Source organism: Dipodomys merriami, unplaced genomic scaffold, assembly GCF_024711535.1.
Source record: "Dipodomys merriami isolate MVZ:Mamm:240054 unplaced genomic scaffold, mDipMer1.0.p SCAF_8, whole genome shotgun sequence".
Lineage (NCBI taxonomy): Eukaryota > Metazoa > Chordata > Mammalia > Rodentia > Heteromyidae > Dipodomys > Dipodomys merriami.
Window position 1 is genome coordinate 154,126 of NW_027206401.1, and position 17,509 is coordinate 171,634.

Genomic DNA, 17,509 nt, shown 5'->3' on the forward strand with positions numbered 1-17,509 from the left:
AATGGTAGAGTGCCAGCTGTGCAAGCAAGCCGAGCAAATGCAAGGCTCTGAGTTCAAACCCTAATAACAAAAAAACAAATGTTAGGCACTGGGTGAGGACACAGGAGGGGCAGCTCACCCTGCTATCCTCCACACACACCAGGTGAGGTCAGCCAGGGCCAAACTGCTAGCACCACAGAGGGTGCTCCGCTTCTGACACCAGGTTCTTACCAATAAGCTCTTCTCTACAAACGGTTAGACCAGGGCAGATTCCCAAGCACCAACAGGGAAGCCGAATTTCTAAGCATGTGATTCAGTGCCAAGAGCTGCTTAAGAGATGAAGACAAATTGCTGCCTTGTGGAGACCTCTCTGAGGCTTTCCCAACACTCCTGTGAAATACCAGTTATAGTGGAGAAAGACCACAGAAACCACTGACTCTTCATTCAGTATGGTTATCTCCAGGGTTCTGACAACTAATTGGTCATCTATGTACCTGTAAATTTGCAAGCTGGGCAGTTGATTTTCCTTGGAGGCACAAGGCCTGAGCAATAAATGCATGCAAATCCTCCAGACAAAGTGTGTCTACCTGAAAAAAGAGAGAGAGATAGACTAGCATTAGGCTTCTGAAAAAATCCAACACTTTTCATAAAATGATCTGTTACTAAATACAGGTACATACACAGGCACAAGTAGTGTACATACATGTGGACAGATGCACACAAAGGAACACATACAAGTGCATACACAGGAAAGCACGTGCACAAATGCATACATGGGTACATGTATAGGAACACACATGGCTCTCCTCAGGTGTTCCCTCTGGGCACCAACTGTACAGGGCAATTTAGGAATTTCCAAAGCTAATCCGGGTGAGGGTGATTAGGGCTGAGGATGTATTCACCTTGGAACAACCCTGGATGGGACTTTTGTCATCAGCTCTCAGTTTAAAGAAAATCAGGATTGGGGCTGGGCAAGTGGCTCAGTGGTAGAGTGTTTGCCTTGCATGCATGAGGCCCTGGGTTCGACTCCTCAGCACCACATAAGCAAAAAGAAAACAGCCAGAAGTGGTGCTGTAGCTCAAGTGGTAGAGCGCTAGCCTTGAGTTGAAGAACTGAGGGACAGCGCCCAGGACCAGAGTTCAGGCCCCACAACCAGACCCCCCCCCCCAAAAAAAAAGAAAAAGAAAATCAGGATTAACATTATCTTTGTGGACTCAAAGGTCTAACAAACTCATGGAAGAGGAACAAGGAAACAGAGAAACAATGAAGAAAACAGAGTGGGAATAAGTTATAAGATGAAGCCCAAGGAGAAGAGACACTGGACCTATACCTGTTCTTAATACATATTTTTTAGTGTAAAGATACTGTACAGAGGGGTTATAGTTACACGAGCAAGGTAATGAGTCCATTTCCTAGGGAGCATTGTTATCCCCTCCTTTATCTTTCCCCTACCATCCCTTCCCTCCCCAACTCCTCCCTCCCCTCCCAGGCTCCCCCTAACCCCCTCATTTTCAACATACTGTCTTGTACATCTCATTATCTCATTGTTACAATGGGTCATCCTATATCCTTATTTCAGCATTATGTCCCTTCCCCTTCCCAAATTAGAAAAATGTATATACAAGATGCAGGACACCAGCTCAAATACAGTGACAACAAGGGATATACCATGGGGAAAGAACATACAAAGAAGCAAAAAAAACCACATAGTATATTATAAGTACATTAAAAAGAACAGCAACAAAGATATTCAGAAGAAAGACTTAGAACTGTAATTTTCTTGTGCAGGCTCCAGCTGATAACACACAAGTTTAACAGGCTAGGAGAATGGTTAACAAGGATGCCAGGACCAAAAGTAGACATTTCAGCTGGGCGCTGGTGGCTCACACCTGTAATCCTAGCTACTCAGGAGTCTGAGATCTAAGGATCACGGTTCAAAGCCAGCTGGGGCAGGAAAGTCCGTGAGACTCTTTATCTCCAATAAACCACTAGAAAAAGAGAAGTGGCGATGTGGCTCAAGCGGTAGAGCACTGGCCTTGAACTAAAGAGCACAAGGACAGTGCCTAGGCCCAGAGTTCAAGCCCCACGACTGACACACACACAAAAAAAAGACATTTCACCCAATTCTTGAACAATATACATTATGTATTCAGGAGAGGAACATAAAGGTGCAATGCCTATGTGCAGCTGATCACATATAAATGAACTCCAGGAAGTGGAAACAACAGGTTTTTCTTTGTTACTGTTTTTGTTTTACTTTCTCTTCATCTTGCTTGTTTATCTGTCTTTGGGAGGATAAAGGAGGGCACAGAAATGGAGGGCAAAAGGGTAAACAAATGCAGCAGTGGTACTCACTAGACACGATGTTGAAAATGAACAACTTGTGGGTAGGGATGGGAAGAAAAATTGGGAAAGAGCATGGGAAGGGGTGACACTGTCCAAAAAGAAATGTACTTTTTACCTGACTTATGTCACTGTAACCCCTCTGTACATCACCTTTACAATAATAAAAAAATTAAAAACAATATGTGATTACCTAATAACTCAAGAAAAGAAAGTAGCTATTATTATGTCATTTTCTGATTAGGAAGTGTTTAGCAGACACTTGATGAAGGTGACCTAAGAAAGAAGAACTGATTTTCCCAGAGACACAGCTATAACAAGGGAGAAGCTGGGGCTGCAGAGAAGTCTCTAGCATTTCATGAGCACGTGAGAGCAGAACTACTCCCAACAACCACACAAAGAAGAGGAGCAACAGGGCCCAATCTCTGAGAGAGCTTACACAAAAGAAACCCTACATGACTGCCAAACATCTGCATTCTTACATGTATCAGCACCACCAGGTTTAATGAAGCAGACAGTTGTATCTCTGTGCATATCCTTCTTAATGTTTTAGAACATCTCAAAGAACTAATGGTGTTCCATGGAACAGACACTGGGAAAAGATAACAGTGGAGCAGATGGTAGATATAGCCACAGAACCCTGGAACCAATGTCCTTCTAGAAGTATGAAGCAGCTGTAGCCATGAAAACAGAGAACTGGACATTACCTGGACAAAGAGGTAGATCAGGAGGCAGCACAGAGCTCTCAATGGGCTTTCAACTGTTTGCAGTTCTTCTCTTGAGGAAGAGAGGTTGAAGCAAGCTAGCAGTGTGTCCAGGCGCTGGCTCTGTGCTGCTGGTTCTAGGTTCAGCCACAAAACTTCCAAACTAGGTGTTCCCCCTAGTCAAAAATAAAAAAAAGCCTAAAATGTCCATTTATCATTATTATAGTATACTTGAAGCTTCACAACAAAAAGGAACTAGGCAAACAGGAGCAGTGCCCTGACAAAAAGAAAGCAAAGGGCTTGCAAACAGACCTTACTGAAAATCTCTTCTTTATAATGAGTAAGTTCAAAGGCATACTAGGAACTTTCACTCCTACTCACTTGTATGATCTCAGAACAGACTTAATACCTGACTCAAGGATACAACAGCCGGGCTGGGAAGGTGGCTCAGTGGTAGAGCGCTTGCCTTGCATGCATGAGACCCTGGGTTCGATTCCTCAGCACCACATAAGCAGAAAAAGCCGGAAGTGGGGCTGAGGCTCAAGTGGTAGAGTGCTAGTCAACAGCTGAAGAACTGAGGGACAGCACCCAGGCCCAGAGTTCAAGCCCCATGACTGACCAAAAAAAAAAAAAAAAAAAAAAAAGAATATATTTTTAAAAATTGGCCTCATGCTTGCTCTGCAGATACTATCACTAGAGCCATGCTTCCAGCCCTTTTTGCTTTAGTTACTTTTCAGAAAATGTACTTTTTGCTCAGGCTAGCATCAAGCCATAGTCACAGTTTGAATACCACTTCCCTAAAGCTATCCAACAGAAATTCCTGAAGTGTAAGCTAGATGAAGTGCCTGTAATGCCAGCTACTGGGAGTTTGGAGACAGGAGTATCTTAGCTAAAGGAAGTCCCAGAACAAAAAGAAAATGTTAAGTATAGTGCTGTGCATCTGCAATCCCAGCAACACTGCATAGCTGGGATTGCAGATGCACATCACTATACTTTAGGGAAGTGGTTTACAGAGCATGGGGTCCAAAGATCACATCCTGTCTTGGGGATTTTTTAAATCAAGACTACCTGGCATACATAAATTTTATCAGAAAGTCTGCCCATAGATCCTGAAAAATTAATATTAAAGTCTCTGAGCTGATTATTTTGCACACAAAAGTTTGAAAACACCTGATGTAGAGGAGTTAAAGCCAAATGAGTGGGCACCTGCATGGCTGGTGTTGGCTGAGAGCCAGTTTTCCAGTTCACAGATGGCACATGCTCTGTGTCCTAACACGGGAAAATGAGAAAAGCAACTTCCCTTACTATCTACCTAACCATTTTCCAAAGGCCCTACTTCCTAACCATCTTACCAATGATTAGGATTTCACTGTATACATTTGAATGAAACAAAGACTAACAGCAGCCAAGGACCAAAGGACCATTCAGATCCTTCTTCTTCCAGGAATGGCCAACTTTAGTTCCTGACCTTTCTCCTCCCCCCACCCCCTGCTCCCCACCTCCTTTCCCTTCTTTTTTTTGACACTGGTTTTCTATGTAGCTCAATCTGGCTGGCCAAAAATTCATAATTACTTTTTCATTGCTTGACTGACCAGCATGAACTACTATATCCAGCTCCTGTTCCTGATTGTGTGTGTGTGTGTGTGTGTGTACGCAAGCGCACACTATTCCTGGAGCTTGAACTCAGGGCCTAGGAGCTGTCCCTGCTTTTTTTGCTCAAGGCTATCACTCTACCACTTCAGCCAAAGCTCCATCTCTGGCTTTTTTTTTTTTTATTGGAGATCAGCGTGTCACAGTCTTTCCTGCCTGGGCTGGCTTCGAACCACTATCCTCAAATCTCAGCCTCCTAAGTAGCTAGGATTACAGGTATGAGCCACTAATGCCTGGCTTCTTCCTAATCTTTAAGGAATTTCTATTACCTTTTCTGCAACTCTTTGCCTCCCTCCCACTTTGTTGAAAAGTATCCATGACTTCTTTCTTATTGCTATGATTTAAGAAAGCAAAAACTTAGCCACATATGCTGTTAGAGAAAAAAAGGTCTTTAGAAAGAACAGAGCCAGTGCCTGTGGTTCAAACCTGTAACCCTAACTACTCACGAGGCTGAAATCTGAGGATCACTGATAAAAGCCAGCCCAGGCAGGAAAAGCTGTGAGACTTTTATCTAAAATTAATCACCAAAAAGCCAGAAGTAGAGCTGTGGCTCAATTAGTAGAATGCTAGCTTTTTCAGGCTCTGAGTTTAAGCCCCAGGACTATTGTGCTCACACGCGTGTGAGCACACGTGCGTGCACACACACACGCACACACACAAAAAGAAGAAAACCACAAGTACAGCTTTTATGAGGCCAACAATGCAAACTACTTCTCAAGAACAAGAAAACCCAGGTAAGAGTCAACTCTAATACAGAACTACTGTCTTCTGCCACCAAGACAGAAGGCTCCAAGGCTGCAACAAAGCACTCTGAAGTCATTTTCTGACTTCAGGAGTGGTCAGTCATCAAGATTCCATATTTTGTATCCTGAACTTTGTGAGAAAGCCCGTACCAGGCAATTGGACGCTCTGCTAACCTAATTCTAAGATTATTCATCATTTTCCCCCACAATATTAACACTCAGTCAGCAATTTTCCTCCTGGCTATTTTTTTTTTTTTGGGGTCCGGTCGTGGGGCCTGAACTCTGGGCCTGGGTGCTGTCCCTCAGCTCTTCAGCTCAAGGCTAGCGCTCTACTACTTGAGCCAGAGCACTACTTCCGGCTTTTTTCTTTTTTTGCTTATGTGGTGCTGAGGAATCAAACGCAGGGCCTCGAGCATGCAAGGCAAGTGCTCTACCACTGAGCCACCTTCCCAGCCCCTCCTGGCTATTTTAAAATCGTTTCTTCTATCTAGCACCATTAAAATAAATACAAGCAAGGCCAGACCTAGTGGCTCATAGGTGGAACCCAACTATTTGAGAGGCATAAGAGGTCAGGCAAACCTGAAACCCTATCTGAAAAATAACTAAAGCAAGTTTATAATGGCTTTGCAGTAATGTGTACCACATAACAAACAGTGGAAAATGATCATCTCTAGGATGATATGCATGTTTTAAGGAGAATTGAAAGTTGGACTGATGGATATGTGATAATGAACATGTTATTAATATGCTTATGACTCTGCTCATTTAATGAGAATAAAAGTAATTTATTAATGGATGCTTTTAATGATGACTCACTGTGGTGTTTTCTCATTGCTGGAATGAATGGAACGTATGCCACAATTTAGTCCCCCCCCCCCAGTTGTATACAATGTATACAATTAATGTAAACTAAGTGTAATTTTAAAGTATAAAGCTTGGTTTAGAGTCAAAAGAAGAAAAATAAAGCATAAAGAACTGGACACATGGCAAAAATGGTAGGGAATCTGTCAAATGTACAGCTTTGAGTTCAAATCCTAATACTGCCAAATAAATACACTAAAGTAAGTACTTATCATCGAAGTCACTGACCACAAAGTTCAGTCAGTTTATGAGCCATGTTGTGTCTGGGCTGTGTGGCAAGGAAGCCGGCAGTGGTCCACAGCAGTGCTTGCATCAGTTTTGTATTTCTAGGTATTGCCAAGAAATGTTTTCAAGAGCCCTAGGAGCCTCTCTGATTCTTATGACTTCTAGTACCTCATGCCTGTAATTCTTAGCTATTCAGAAGCTGAGAGCAGAAGGGCATGGGTCAAGTCTAGCTTAGGCAGGAAAGTAAGAGACCTTATCCCAGACAGGAAAAATAAACCAGGTTGGAAGTGTGGCTCAAGTGGTAAAGCTCCCAGCTAGCAAGTGAGAAGTCTTGAGTTAAAAAAAAAAAGCAGGCCAGGTGCCGGTGGCTCACGCCTGTAATCCTAGCTACTCAGGAGGCTGAGATCTGAGGATCTCGATTCAAAGCCAGATGGGGCAGGAAAGACCATGAGACTCTATCTCCAATAAACCACTCAGAAAACCAGAAGTGGTACCGTGGCTCAAGTTGTAGAGTGCTAGCCTTGAGATGAAGAGCTCAGGGACAGTGCCCAGGCCCAGAGTTCAAGTCCCACGACTGACCAAAAAAACAAAACAAAACAAAAAAAACCATGATAAATCCTATGGTGTAACTGACTGATATAGAGTATCTTTAAGACTAATTCATGGTACAATGAATAGGCAATATTCTCTGATTTGAACAATGATATTTTCCACATACTTTTAGAAAAATACATGAGATGGAAATAACATGTACAATAAAACTTTAAAAAATAATCTTAAGTGGTTATACAAAGCAGTTGCATTCAACAGAGTGGTTTATGTATACAATGGGTCTTAATCAATGTCACCCATCCCTTCCTTTGCTTTTCTAATTTTGTAGGGTATACACTGAGTTCTTGATTGCATTCTCACCCTTCTACCCCTCTTCCCTTGAGTCCACTCACCCCTTTCAAGTCACCATTTCCTGGTGTTTATTTTGTTGAACTTGAACTTCACCTTTCTAAGGAATTACACTACTTGAATTTTCCCTTGTTTCTATTATATTTCAGTTACTACATCTGTATACACTTGCATACTACTCAATTTACTTATATGTTTAAAAACTAATTGTAGCTCCCACCTATGAGAGGAAGCAGTAGCCTTCGCCTCTATGGGCCTGCTTACTTCACTTAATAATGAAACAGTTAAAATGTTATTGCTAGGCACCGATGGCATGCACCTGTCATCCCAGCTACTCAGAAGGCTGAGATCTGAGGATCACGATTCAAAGCCAGCCTGAGCAGGAAAGTCCGTGAGACTCTTATCCCTAATAAACTACCAATAAAAGCCAGAAGTAGAGCTGTGATTCAAGTGGTAGAGCGCTAGGACCTGAGTTCAAGCCCCAGGACTGGTAAAAAAAAAATCAATTATCCTTTAAAAAATATCATTTTCCTAAAAACAAATGTGAATGTAGTATCTACTTATCCCATATAATGCTAAGGATTGAACCCATGGTCTTATGCAAGTGCTCTACCACTGTGCCACATTCCCAGACGCCTCCTACTAATACATCAATTTGGTCTTGTACTTTCATTTTTAGGGCTGAATCCATCACAAATGAACAGAATAATGAAATGCCTCCTACAATAAAAAAAACTGTCCAATTACTTCTAGTGCAACCCTAACTTTATTTTAGACAGGGTCTGTAGCCCAGGCTATCCTTGAACTCATGACTAATGTCTTATTCTCCCTTGTTCTAGGACTATGGACAGGCAGCAACATACTAAATCAATTCCACTTATTAGGAAGCCATCTGCATTGCTCAGCTCTCTATTTGGAACATTACAAACTCTATGGATGGCAATTAGTAGTAATATCATAGAATTTAAAATACATGAAAATAAGAGCATAAAAATTGACAAAAATGTTTTCTCAAAAAGAGAGAACAGCCACCAAAAATATAAAAAAGTCTCTCTCTGCCCTTGTAGCAGTCACAAATTAATACCCTGAACATCCTTACCTACAAACACTCCTGACTTCCTCCCTGTAATGGTCCACACGCAAGGTTACTCCAGTGCTAGGACAAACTCCAACAACTGGACACTGTTAACCCCTCCCAGGAGTTGTTTCTCGTGCATACCCTGAGTGCTGGATACATCTGAATCCCTTCCCAAGTACTAAACCCTTTCTTCTCTCTTCCCCTGTAGCTGTCCACACACAGGACACACCATGAATGCGAGACACTCCGGACCCTTTCCCTCCGTAGCTGTCCACATGGGGGACATGTGGACAAAGGGACTGCCTGACACTCTTGGCCTTGTTCATACACTGAGAACTTGTAGGGAGACTGTTTTTTAGATTCACTTCATACAATTTTTAGTGAACTTTATTTTTTTCCCCTCTCATTAAGTTCTAAGATACAAACTATGAAAATTTGTTTTTCTAGGTGCAATAATCTCATTATCTCCTTTCTTCCCACTTCTCTTCACCTAAATACATTTCTGAACAGTTGATTTATGTAAATATTCAGAGCCCAATCCTGATAAATTCTGTGGTGTTTATTGACTGATCTCTGGGTTTGAGGCAGGGCATCAATGGTCAGGATTAAAATAAACAATCAGTTCACATGTAGCTCTGAAAAAAGGCATTTGCATAGCAGACCTACTAATAGATCAGGGTGTCCATACCTGGAACAGTCATTGGCAGCGGCCTAACAAGGTCTGGGTGTTTCAGTGGATTCCCAGGGTAGACGAACCACTCTTTGACCACTGGGTCAGTGCTAGCTCCATCTGAAAGAAGACAACGGGTCAGAAGGTACAAGAGCCTTGTAAGGTCCATGAGTGCCTATTTGCCTCACAAGTTCATCTCTTATCCAAAGGACTAGAGTGACTACAGTCACCAACACTGCTGCCTATCTTAAAGCTTGAAGGTGACCCTCTAATTCCATTAAGAGCCAGGACCTTGGAGTTAGCCAACAGGTCCAGGAATGACGTCTTTTTGTCTCACTATTGCAAACAAATGCTTTGAAAAACTGTTGGAATATGAGTCCTTTTTTCTTTTTTTGTCAGTCATGGGGGCTGAACTCTGGGCCTGGGCACTGTCCTTCAGCTCTTCAGCTCAAGGCTAGTGCTCTACCACTTGAACCACAGTGTCACTTCCGGCTTTTTCTGCTTATGTGGTGCTGAGGAATAAAACCCAGGGCCTTATGCATGAAAGGCAAGCACTCTACCACTGAGCCACCTTACCTGTTCATGAGAATCCTTTCTGGTCTTGAATTATTTGAATACAGTATCAAAACTATTCAATGAGACTATTTAAAAACTGGTAGCAATAATCTAGAACAAAAGCTCTGTATGTTGAATAAATTTAACTGCTCTAAGACTCCATCATCTCCACCAACAAGTAGACATGGTAGCACATGCCTGTCATTCCACTTACATAGGAATCACAAATAGGAGAGTCATGGTCCAATCTGTTTCCAGCAGAAACACAAGATTTTATCTCAGAAAGGCCCAGAGGGGGGGTGACAGTAAAATATGCCTTCCAAGTGTGAAGCCCTACTTAAACCCAGTTCCACCCAGACACCTGCAAATCAGCATGACTTAAATTCTTTTCCCTTACTAGGCGTGGCAATGTGAATGCCTGGCCTGTCTTTTAAGTCATTAAATGCCAGCACTGCCCTTCTCTTCATGGTGATGGGACTAGTCTATTGCCTGCAGGCTCTTTTGGCTTTGAGACCTTTTATACTATTTGACCCTTTTCCTGTCTCCTGAGCCCCTGGTTTGGGTTCCTGTGTTTGAGCTCCTAGGTCTCACATCTTTCTTTTTTTTTTTTTCTCAATTTTTTTTATTATTAATTTTTTTATTGTGAAAATACCGTACAGAGGGGTTATAAGTACATGAGCAAGGCAATGAGTACATTTCTTATCAAGCATTGTTGCCTCCTCCTTTGTTTCCCCTTCCCATCCCTTCTGCCCAACTCCCCCCAACCCTCTCTCCTCTCCCCCACCAAAGTTGTAAAGTTTGTTTCTCGACACAGCATTTTGTACCTTTCATTGTTGCAATGGGTCCACCTGTATCCCTATTTAAACAATTTGTTTTTTCCCTTCCCCTCCCCAAATTATACCAACTATGTTTACCACAGCATTATTAACCATAGCTAAGATATGGAACCAACCCAGATGCCACCCAGGAGATGAATGGATCAAGAAAATGTGGTATATATACACAACGGAATTCTATGCCTCCACCAAAAAGAATGACATTGCCTCATTTGTTAGGAAATGGAAAGACTTGGAAAAAATTATATTAAGTGAAGTTAGCCAGGCCCAAAGAAACATAGATCCCATGGTTTCCCTTATTTGCAATAACTAGTATATGTCTGAGACAAGCAGAAAAGGTCAGATAAGTTGATGTTAGGCGAAATGAACCCCAAGATAAGGACTCAAATGTTTTTTTCTTTCTTGCGATTGTTTCTAACATATTTATAAGGTGATTTTCTTTTGTTGTTGCTTTGTATGTCCCTCCCCCATGGTATAACCCATTTCCACATCTTTCTTTAGTCACTAATTCTCTCCTGCTTTTGGACAGTAAAGTGAGCAGTGGCTTTCCTCGTTTTAGTTTTTAGTCGCCTAGTCTGCCCCACTGGGATGATGCCATGAGACTCAGGGGTGCTACTGGCCCACAAATCACTATGTCTCCCCCTCAGCTGTTAACACCCCTACCCCTTGTGGGGCCTCCCTAACTAGTCTTATTTCCCTTTGCAAAGCTGTTCTCTTCTTATCCATCCCTAAATGCTGACATTCTTGAAGTCTAGCCCTCACCCACAGAACCTTTACCCCAGAACTCTAGGCCTGTTGCTAGTCTGTCCCCTTGAGGTCCAGACAAGAGCTTTACAAACGTACTACCACCTAGTACCTGCTGGACCCAACAGGAAAAGCATTATTTTGTATCTCCCCCTGGGACCTGTGTGACTTTACCACACAAGACTTCAGCTCAACAAAGAAAGTGTAAATTAGCCAGGAACTGGTGGCTCATGTTTGTAATCCTAACTTCTTAGGGGCTAAGATCTGAGGACTGTGGTTTGAAGCCAGCCCGGGCAAGAAAGGCCATGAGACTCTTATCTCTAATAAGCTACTCAGAAGAGGACGGAAGTGGTGCTGTGGCTCAAGTGGTAGGGTGCTAGCTTTGACCCAAAGGCGCTCAGGGACAGTGTCTAGGCTCTGAGTTCAAGCCCCAAGACTGGCCAAAAAAAAAAAAGAAAGAAAGAAAGAAAGAAAGAAAAGAAAAGAAAAAAAAGTATAAAGAGGAGGTTCAAGGTCTAGGCTAGCCTGGACAAAAAGTAGCCACAGCAAACAGAACTGGAGGTAAAATGGTAGAATGTTTACCTAGTGAGTGGCAAAGCTACAAGTTCAGACCTTAGTACCACCACAAAATAACACAGAAAATATTGCTTCTGGCACTGGAACTTTCTGTGCACTTAGCTAAATTACAGTGAAAAACTTTTAAGAGGCAAAGAGAAAACATCAAACTCTAGACATTGATGATCCTCTATTATTCTTTTTTTTTTGGGTCCGGTCGTGGGGCCTGAACTCTGGGCCTGGGCGCTGTCCCTCAGCTCTTCAGCTCAAGGCTAGCACTCTACCACTTGAGCCACAGCGCCACTTCCAGCTTTTTTTCTTTTTGCTTATGTGGTGCTGAGGAATTGAACCCAGGGCCTCATGTATGCAAGGCAAGCGCTCTACCACTGAGCTACCTTCCCAGCCCCTCCTCTATTATTCTTTTTGTAAAGTACATGATGAAAATAGCAATGGGAAAAATTGAGAATTAATTACAAAAACTGTAAAGAAAGATGTAATACTCTTAAAGACAATGTATAAAAGTAAAAATCCCTTTAAGGCATAAAAATAAGACATCTCATAAAACAATGTGTTTTTCATCAGTGACTGATCAAATGCTTGCTGATTACAGATATCTGACATTAATCTTTCATTTTTTACAAATGGGAATGCCATTCTCAATCACAGATTTCAAAGAAGAGTAAAACCTGTTTAATTGTCTGCCTGTCTGAAAGAATGAACTCTAGTTCATCATGCATTTTCTCGGATTTCAGCTCTACACGCCATTGCTACAAAAGACCAACCTGCTCTCACCTTTAGAGTCTCCCAGTAAAAGTGAGTACACCCGCTGCCGGACAGGACGGTAGATGAAGGCCTGGCTGGGCAGAGCTTGGTCCAGCTCATCCTCCAGTGTGTTGCTGCACTCAATCTCTCCACTACTCATGATGTTGTACACCAGGTAACTTTCTGCATGTACGTGATGCATCCTAGCAACCTGTTCAAAATTCAAATGCAATGGGTTTTTCCTTGTAAACAAAATGGCCTCCCACTACAAACAGTCAACAGAGCCCACAACAGGGCAGCTTTGCTAAGGTACTCAGAAAGGAGTACCTGCCACTTAAACTCATATCAAGTAGCACTTTTCTTTTTCCTTTGGGCTACTAGGTTCAAAATATTTTTATGTTCTTCCCTCTCCCTGCAATCATCTACCAGTCGCCATATTTACCTCTGCAGTACTTCATTATTTTGCCTACATGAGACCTCCCCGTAACTCTGTGCTCACTTTTTTCCAGGGTCACTATAAGATTCTTAACTGACACTCCCTTCTAACCCATCTTTCACATCACCACCGTGTTGTCTTCTTGAAAAAAGATTCTTCTTTATTTCCCTCTGCAGGATATTTGAATGGCTACCTCAAAGTTCACCATGATATTTCTGCCCCTACCATAAGGCCTCAATATCCTATCTGCTGGCATACCACTTTGCTCTTATAGAAACTGCCACGAAACATCTTCGTTTCCCAAGAACAGTCCTCTATCACTTTCCCTTATGCTCCAAGTCAAAAATCCTATCTGGAACATCTTTTCTGCCACTGCTCCCCAACGTCCCACTTCAGTCCTCTTGGGTTGACTTCTAGTGTCTCCTTCTCCACAAATCCATCCCTCCTTCCCCAAGAGGAGCTAACCATCCTTCACTCACAGGGCTCACCTCTCCTAACAAACTCTGAGCTGATGGAGGTTAGAAGCTGTGTTGTATCCAGCTATTTTATTTATTTACTTATTTAAATAGAAGCACTATGGGTTAAGGTTCAGGATCATCTATTAACTCTTGTCTTTACTGAAACTTATAGTTTATTTGCTAACTAATGAAAACAACAGAAAAGAGATTAATGACTTTTTTTTTTTTTTTTTGTCAGTTGTGGGGCCTGAACTCTTAGCCTGGGCACTGTCCCTCAGCTCTTCGGCTCAAGGGCATTCTACCACTTAAGCCATAGTGCCACTTCCAACTTTTTCTGGTGCTGAGGAATCAAACCCAGGGCCTCATGCATGCAAGGCAAGCACTCTACCACTGAGCCACCTTCCCAGCCCAAGAGATTAATGACTTTTTTTAAAGAGAGGAGAGATTGATATACCTGTACAGCAGGAAGGGAAGAAGCCACTAAGGAGTAAAGTACATTTAAATAACAGTTATGATGAGACTGTATGCTAAGCATGAAGGCTACAGTATTGAGAAATCATAAGGGCCTTCCCTCAACACTGCCAGACTAGGAGGAAAGACGTTAGTCATCACTTAAACATGGGTGCTGGGCCTGGTGGGCCACACCTGTGATTCCAGCACTCTGGGGGACTGAGGCAGGAGGATCATGAGTTTGAGACTAGCTAGGTTGCAAAAAGCATTCAAGGCCATCTTGGGATAAATATATACAGCGAGACCTTATCTCAGAAAAAGAAGTATCACATCAACATGGAACCACTGTGCCCCAATGCACAGTTTTAGCAGAAAAGACTTGTAAGTATTAACTAGCAGGAGAGGTAGGAGGGCTTTCCAGGAAGGAAAAGAGTACACGGGAGGCTGTGATGACTAGAGAACCCACAGAGTACCAGTGAGACAAGAAACAGGTAGGGATCAGGCACCCATGTCCCAGGACCCACAGTATTATTTTTTTGCCCAAGAGTTACAAAATGGAAATAAAGGGTTTTATTTCTTTTTTTTTTTTTTTCCAGGGCTGAGGACTGAACCCCAGGGCCTTGCGCATGCCAGGCGGGCGCCTTTCTGCTGGGCTAAACCCCCAGCCCCATAAAGGGTCTTATTTCTACATGAAGCATGACAGAGGCCCAATGGGGAAGTCTGCTTAGGAAGAGATCTTGGAGATTAAGACAGGAAGCCAAGCAAAACACAGTTGGAATTAGAGTGGGTTTGAAATGGATACCATACAAATCCACAACTCATTTAATAGGTAAAAGCATCAAGATACAGTAAGATTGGTTATGAAAAGTAGGAGCAAATTCCTGGGTTTGTATCAGCTAGGAATTCTGTGACTAGATGAAAGATAGTGAGACAAAGTTGTGCACAAAGGTTTGTGACATTCATGTAGACTTACATGGCTAAGCCATGATAATGGGCTTGCAGATACAGCTCTAGGGTAGGGCATGTGCTTGGTATGTTTAAAGCCTGGGGTTCTGATCCCCAACACGAGAGGAGAAAAACAAACCCCAGGATAATGTCTTTTTCAGAGAGCTGAGCAGGTCAAATGGAAACAGATAAGCATTATGCCTAGCACAGAACTCATATACTCAGGTTAACAGTGGTTCTCCCCCCAAATCTTCAAATGTTCCATAGTACATTGAGAATTAGCTCAAAATTCTGACTGTGGCATTTAATAACTTAACCAATACAACTGTAATTACACTGCCTTTTTAATTCTCTCCCCCTTCCCCAAACCCTAGGCTTCAGCCTGGATGAAATTCTTGTGTTCCTCAGTGACAAAGGTCCAAATGTATCTGTAGAGCTCATACATCCTCATGTTTGTTTATTCAAAGCAAATCTTGACCCCCCGAATGTCTATTTCTGGTTCTACCTCTTTGGGGCTTTCTTCTTGTACCTTACAACAACCCAATTCAGCTTACAATTCCAACAGTCATTTTCCCATTATATTCATAGACATTGGATGTAGGTTACAATATGCATAGTATCATCATTTTGAGACTCAGAGATTCCTATTATGTGTATCCTTAACAAATTCATCAATGGGAACACTTTCATCATGATTACCTTAAAACTAGGGGAAGGCATTCACCTACCTTTAAGATTTCAGGGTTTGAAACCATGGTTAGCTCTTGCTTTATTTCAGCCTCTGCATTCATAAGATCTTCTTCTTTACTTTCAGGATATATATACATAGGTGCTTCTGGATTCAATTCAGGATCTGCTCCCACAGATAATTTGTGCTTGATTTCAGAGTGTGTATACAAGGGAACGTCTTGCTTGGAATCAGGATTTGTACGCATGAGAACTTCTTGCTTGGAATCAGGATCTGTATGCATGTGGTCTTCTTGCTTGGAATCAGAATCTGTACACATAGGAGCTTCTGGCTTGGAATCAGAATCTGTATATAGGGAAACCTCTGAATTTATGGCTATTGCTTGCTTTTCCATTATTACACCTTTGGGTTTTTGGGAAAGCCATGGAGATTTTTGTCCTGGCAAAAGATAGGATGCCACTCCTTTGTAAAAGAGAGCTTTGTTTGGTCCCAAAGGTAACATTTCTTCTAATTTTTTCTCACCTTGATACAAGTGAAGAACTTTAGATATGTGGTCTGACACAGCTAAGATAACACTGCCTTTTTTGTCAAAGTTTCCTTTCACAGAAGTGTAGAAAGACAAGCACTTGTACCGAAAGCTTTCAAACATGCCCTCTGGAACAACATCATTGCCAAGTAAGCATGCCAACAGAGGAAGGTCTGACACCTGGAGGCCCAAACTTTCACAGAGCTTCTCTCGACAGAGCATGACAGTGTTAAGACTCTCTAAACAGAGTTCACTAATTGAAAAGTAGGGACAAGTGTCATAAATCAAGTAATCAGTGTCTTCCCCAAGAATTCCAAGACAGTTGTGCTGGCGACCATAGGAAGCCACTTCATAATCTGCTTCCTGTAAAGAACACAAAGTTTCCTGACCCAGGGTCTTCAGAGCAAATCGTGTAAATATAGCAAGCCCAGAAGGAATAAAGAACATGTTTCTGCTTGGCTGCTCCCTGTGTGACTTGATATGCTGGAAAATTCTGGATATTTCTCTGTTGTTCTTAAGTCTCCGCTTCACCCACTCATCTCTCTTACCCTTCTCTACCATGCCATCAAAGAAGAATACCAACTTGATACCAACATCTGTAAAGGTTTGAACAAAATCACGCAAAGCAGAAAAGTATTCTCTCCACTGGCCACCACAGATCCAAGATTCTGGAGTATACCAATATCGGAGACAGCACATGGCATCCACCACGATGGTAGGAGTACATCCTGGGTATGTGCTTCGGTGGTGTTCTGACAGCTCTCTGAAATTCACCACTGTACATACATGAGGGCAGGTACTTCCTACAAATCCCTGCAAGCCTCTCACACCCATAACTGAACACTGGAAGGAACCTGCAAATTAAAATAAATCTGTAATTAGCAACTATGGCAATATCACTAGGCAGATGGCACTTCTCAAAGTAAATATAATACTTAATATTTAAAAAAAAACCAAAAAAGCCTTATAGCACTGAACTAATGTGACATCTGGCTAGAAGCCTAAGGTTTTCAATTGAAACACGTGAGGTACTTTACCTGAGTACAATTCAGTTACTGGAGCTGACTTTTCACAAGGACAATATATAGCAATAGCAATCTTGTAATATTTTTTTCAGTAAAACTAGTATTTAAAAAATTTCTCAGCCGGGCACTGGTGGCTCACACCTGTAATCCTAGCGACTTAGGAGGCTGAGATCTGAGGATCGCAGTTCAAAGCCAGCCTCGGCAGGAAACTCTGTGAGACTCTTATCCCCAATAATCCACTAGAAAACTGGAGTGGCACTGTGGCTCAAGTGGTAGAGTGCTCACCTTCAGCTGAAGGGCACAGGGACAGTGCCCAGGCCCAGAGTTCAAGCCCCACGACCGACAAAAAAAAAGAAAGAAAGCAAGAAAGCAAGCA

The 17,509-nt window shown here is 42.3% G+C and overlaps 1 protein-coding gene across 5 annotated transcripts in view; it reads right to left on the reverse strand.

The window, feature by feature from the left end:
- The window catches only part of Fam120b (family with sequence similarity 120 member B), a 48,857-nt gene that overhangs the window by 21,758 nt on the left and 9,590 nt on the right, over positions 1–17,509 (reverse strand). For all 5 annotated transcript variants that reach the window (XM_070010648.1, XM_070010647.1, XM_070010645.1 and 2 more), the window contains exons 2-6: positions 15,623–16,962; positions 12,636–12,816; positions 9,172–9,273; positions 3,030–3,202; positions 474–566 (exon numbers count right to left, since the gene is read on the reverse strand). In XM_070010648.1, the coding sequence (XP_069866749.1) occupies positions 474–566; positions 3,030–3,202; positions 9,172–9,273; positions 12,636–12,816; positions 15,623–16,942 (1,869 nt within the window). In that variant the 5' untranslated portion in view covers positions 16,943–16,962. The remainder of the gene's footprint in view (positions 1–473; positions 567–3,029; positions 3,203–9,171; positions 9,274–12,635; positions 12,817–15,622; positions 16,963–17,509) is intronic.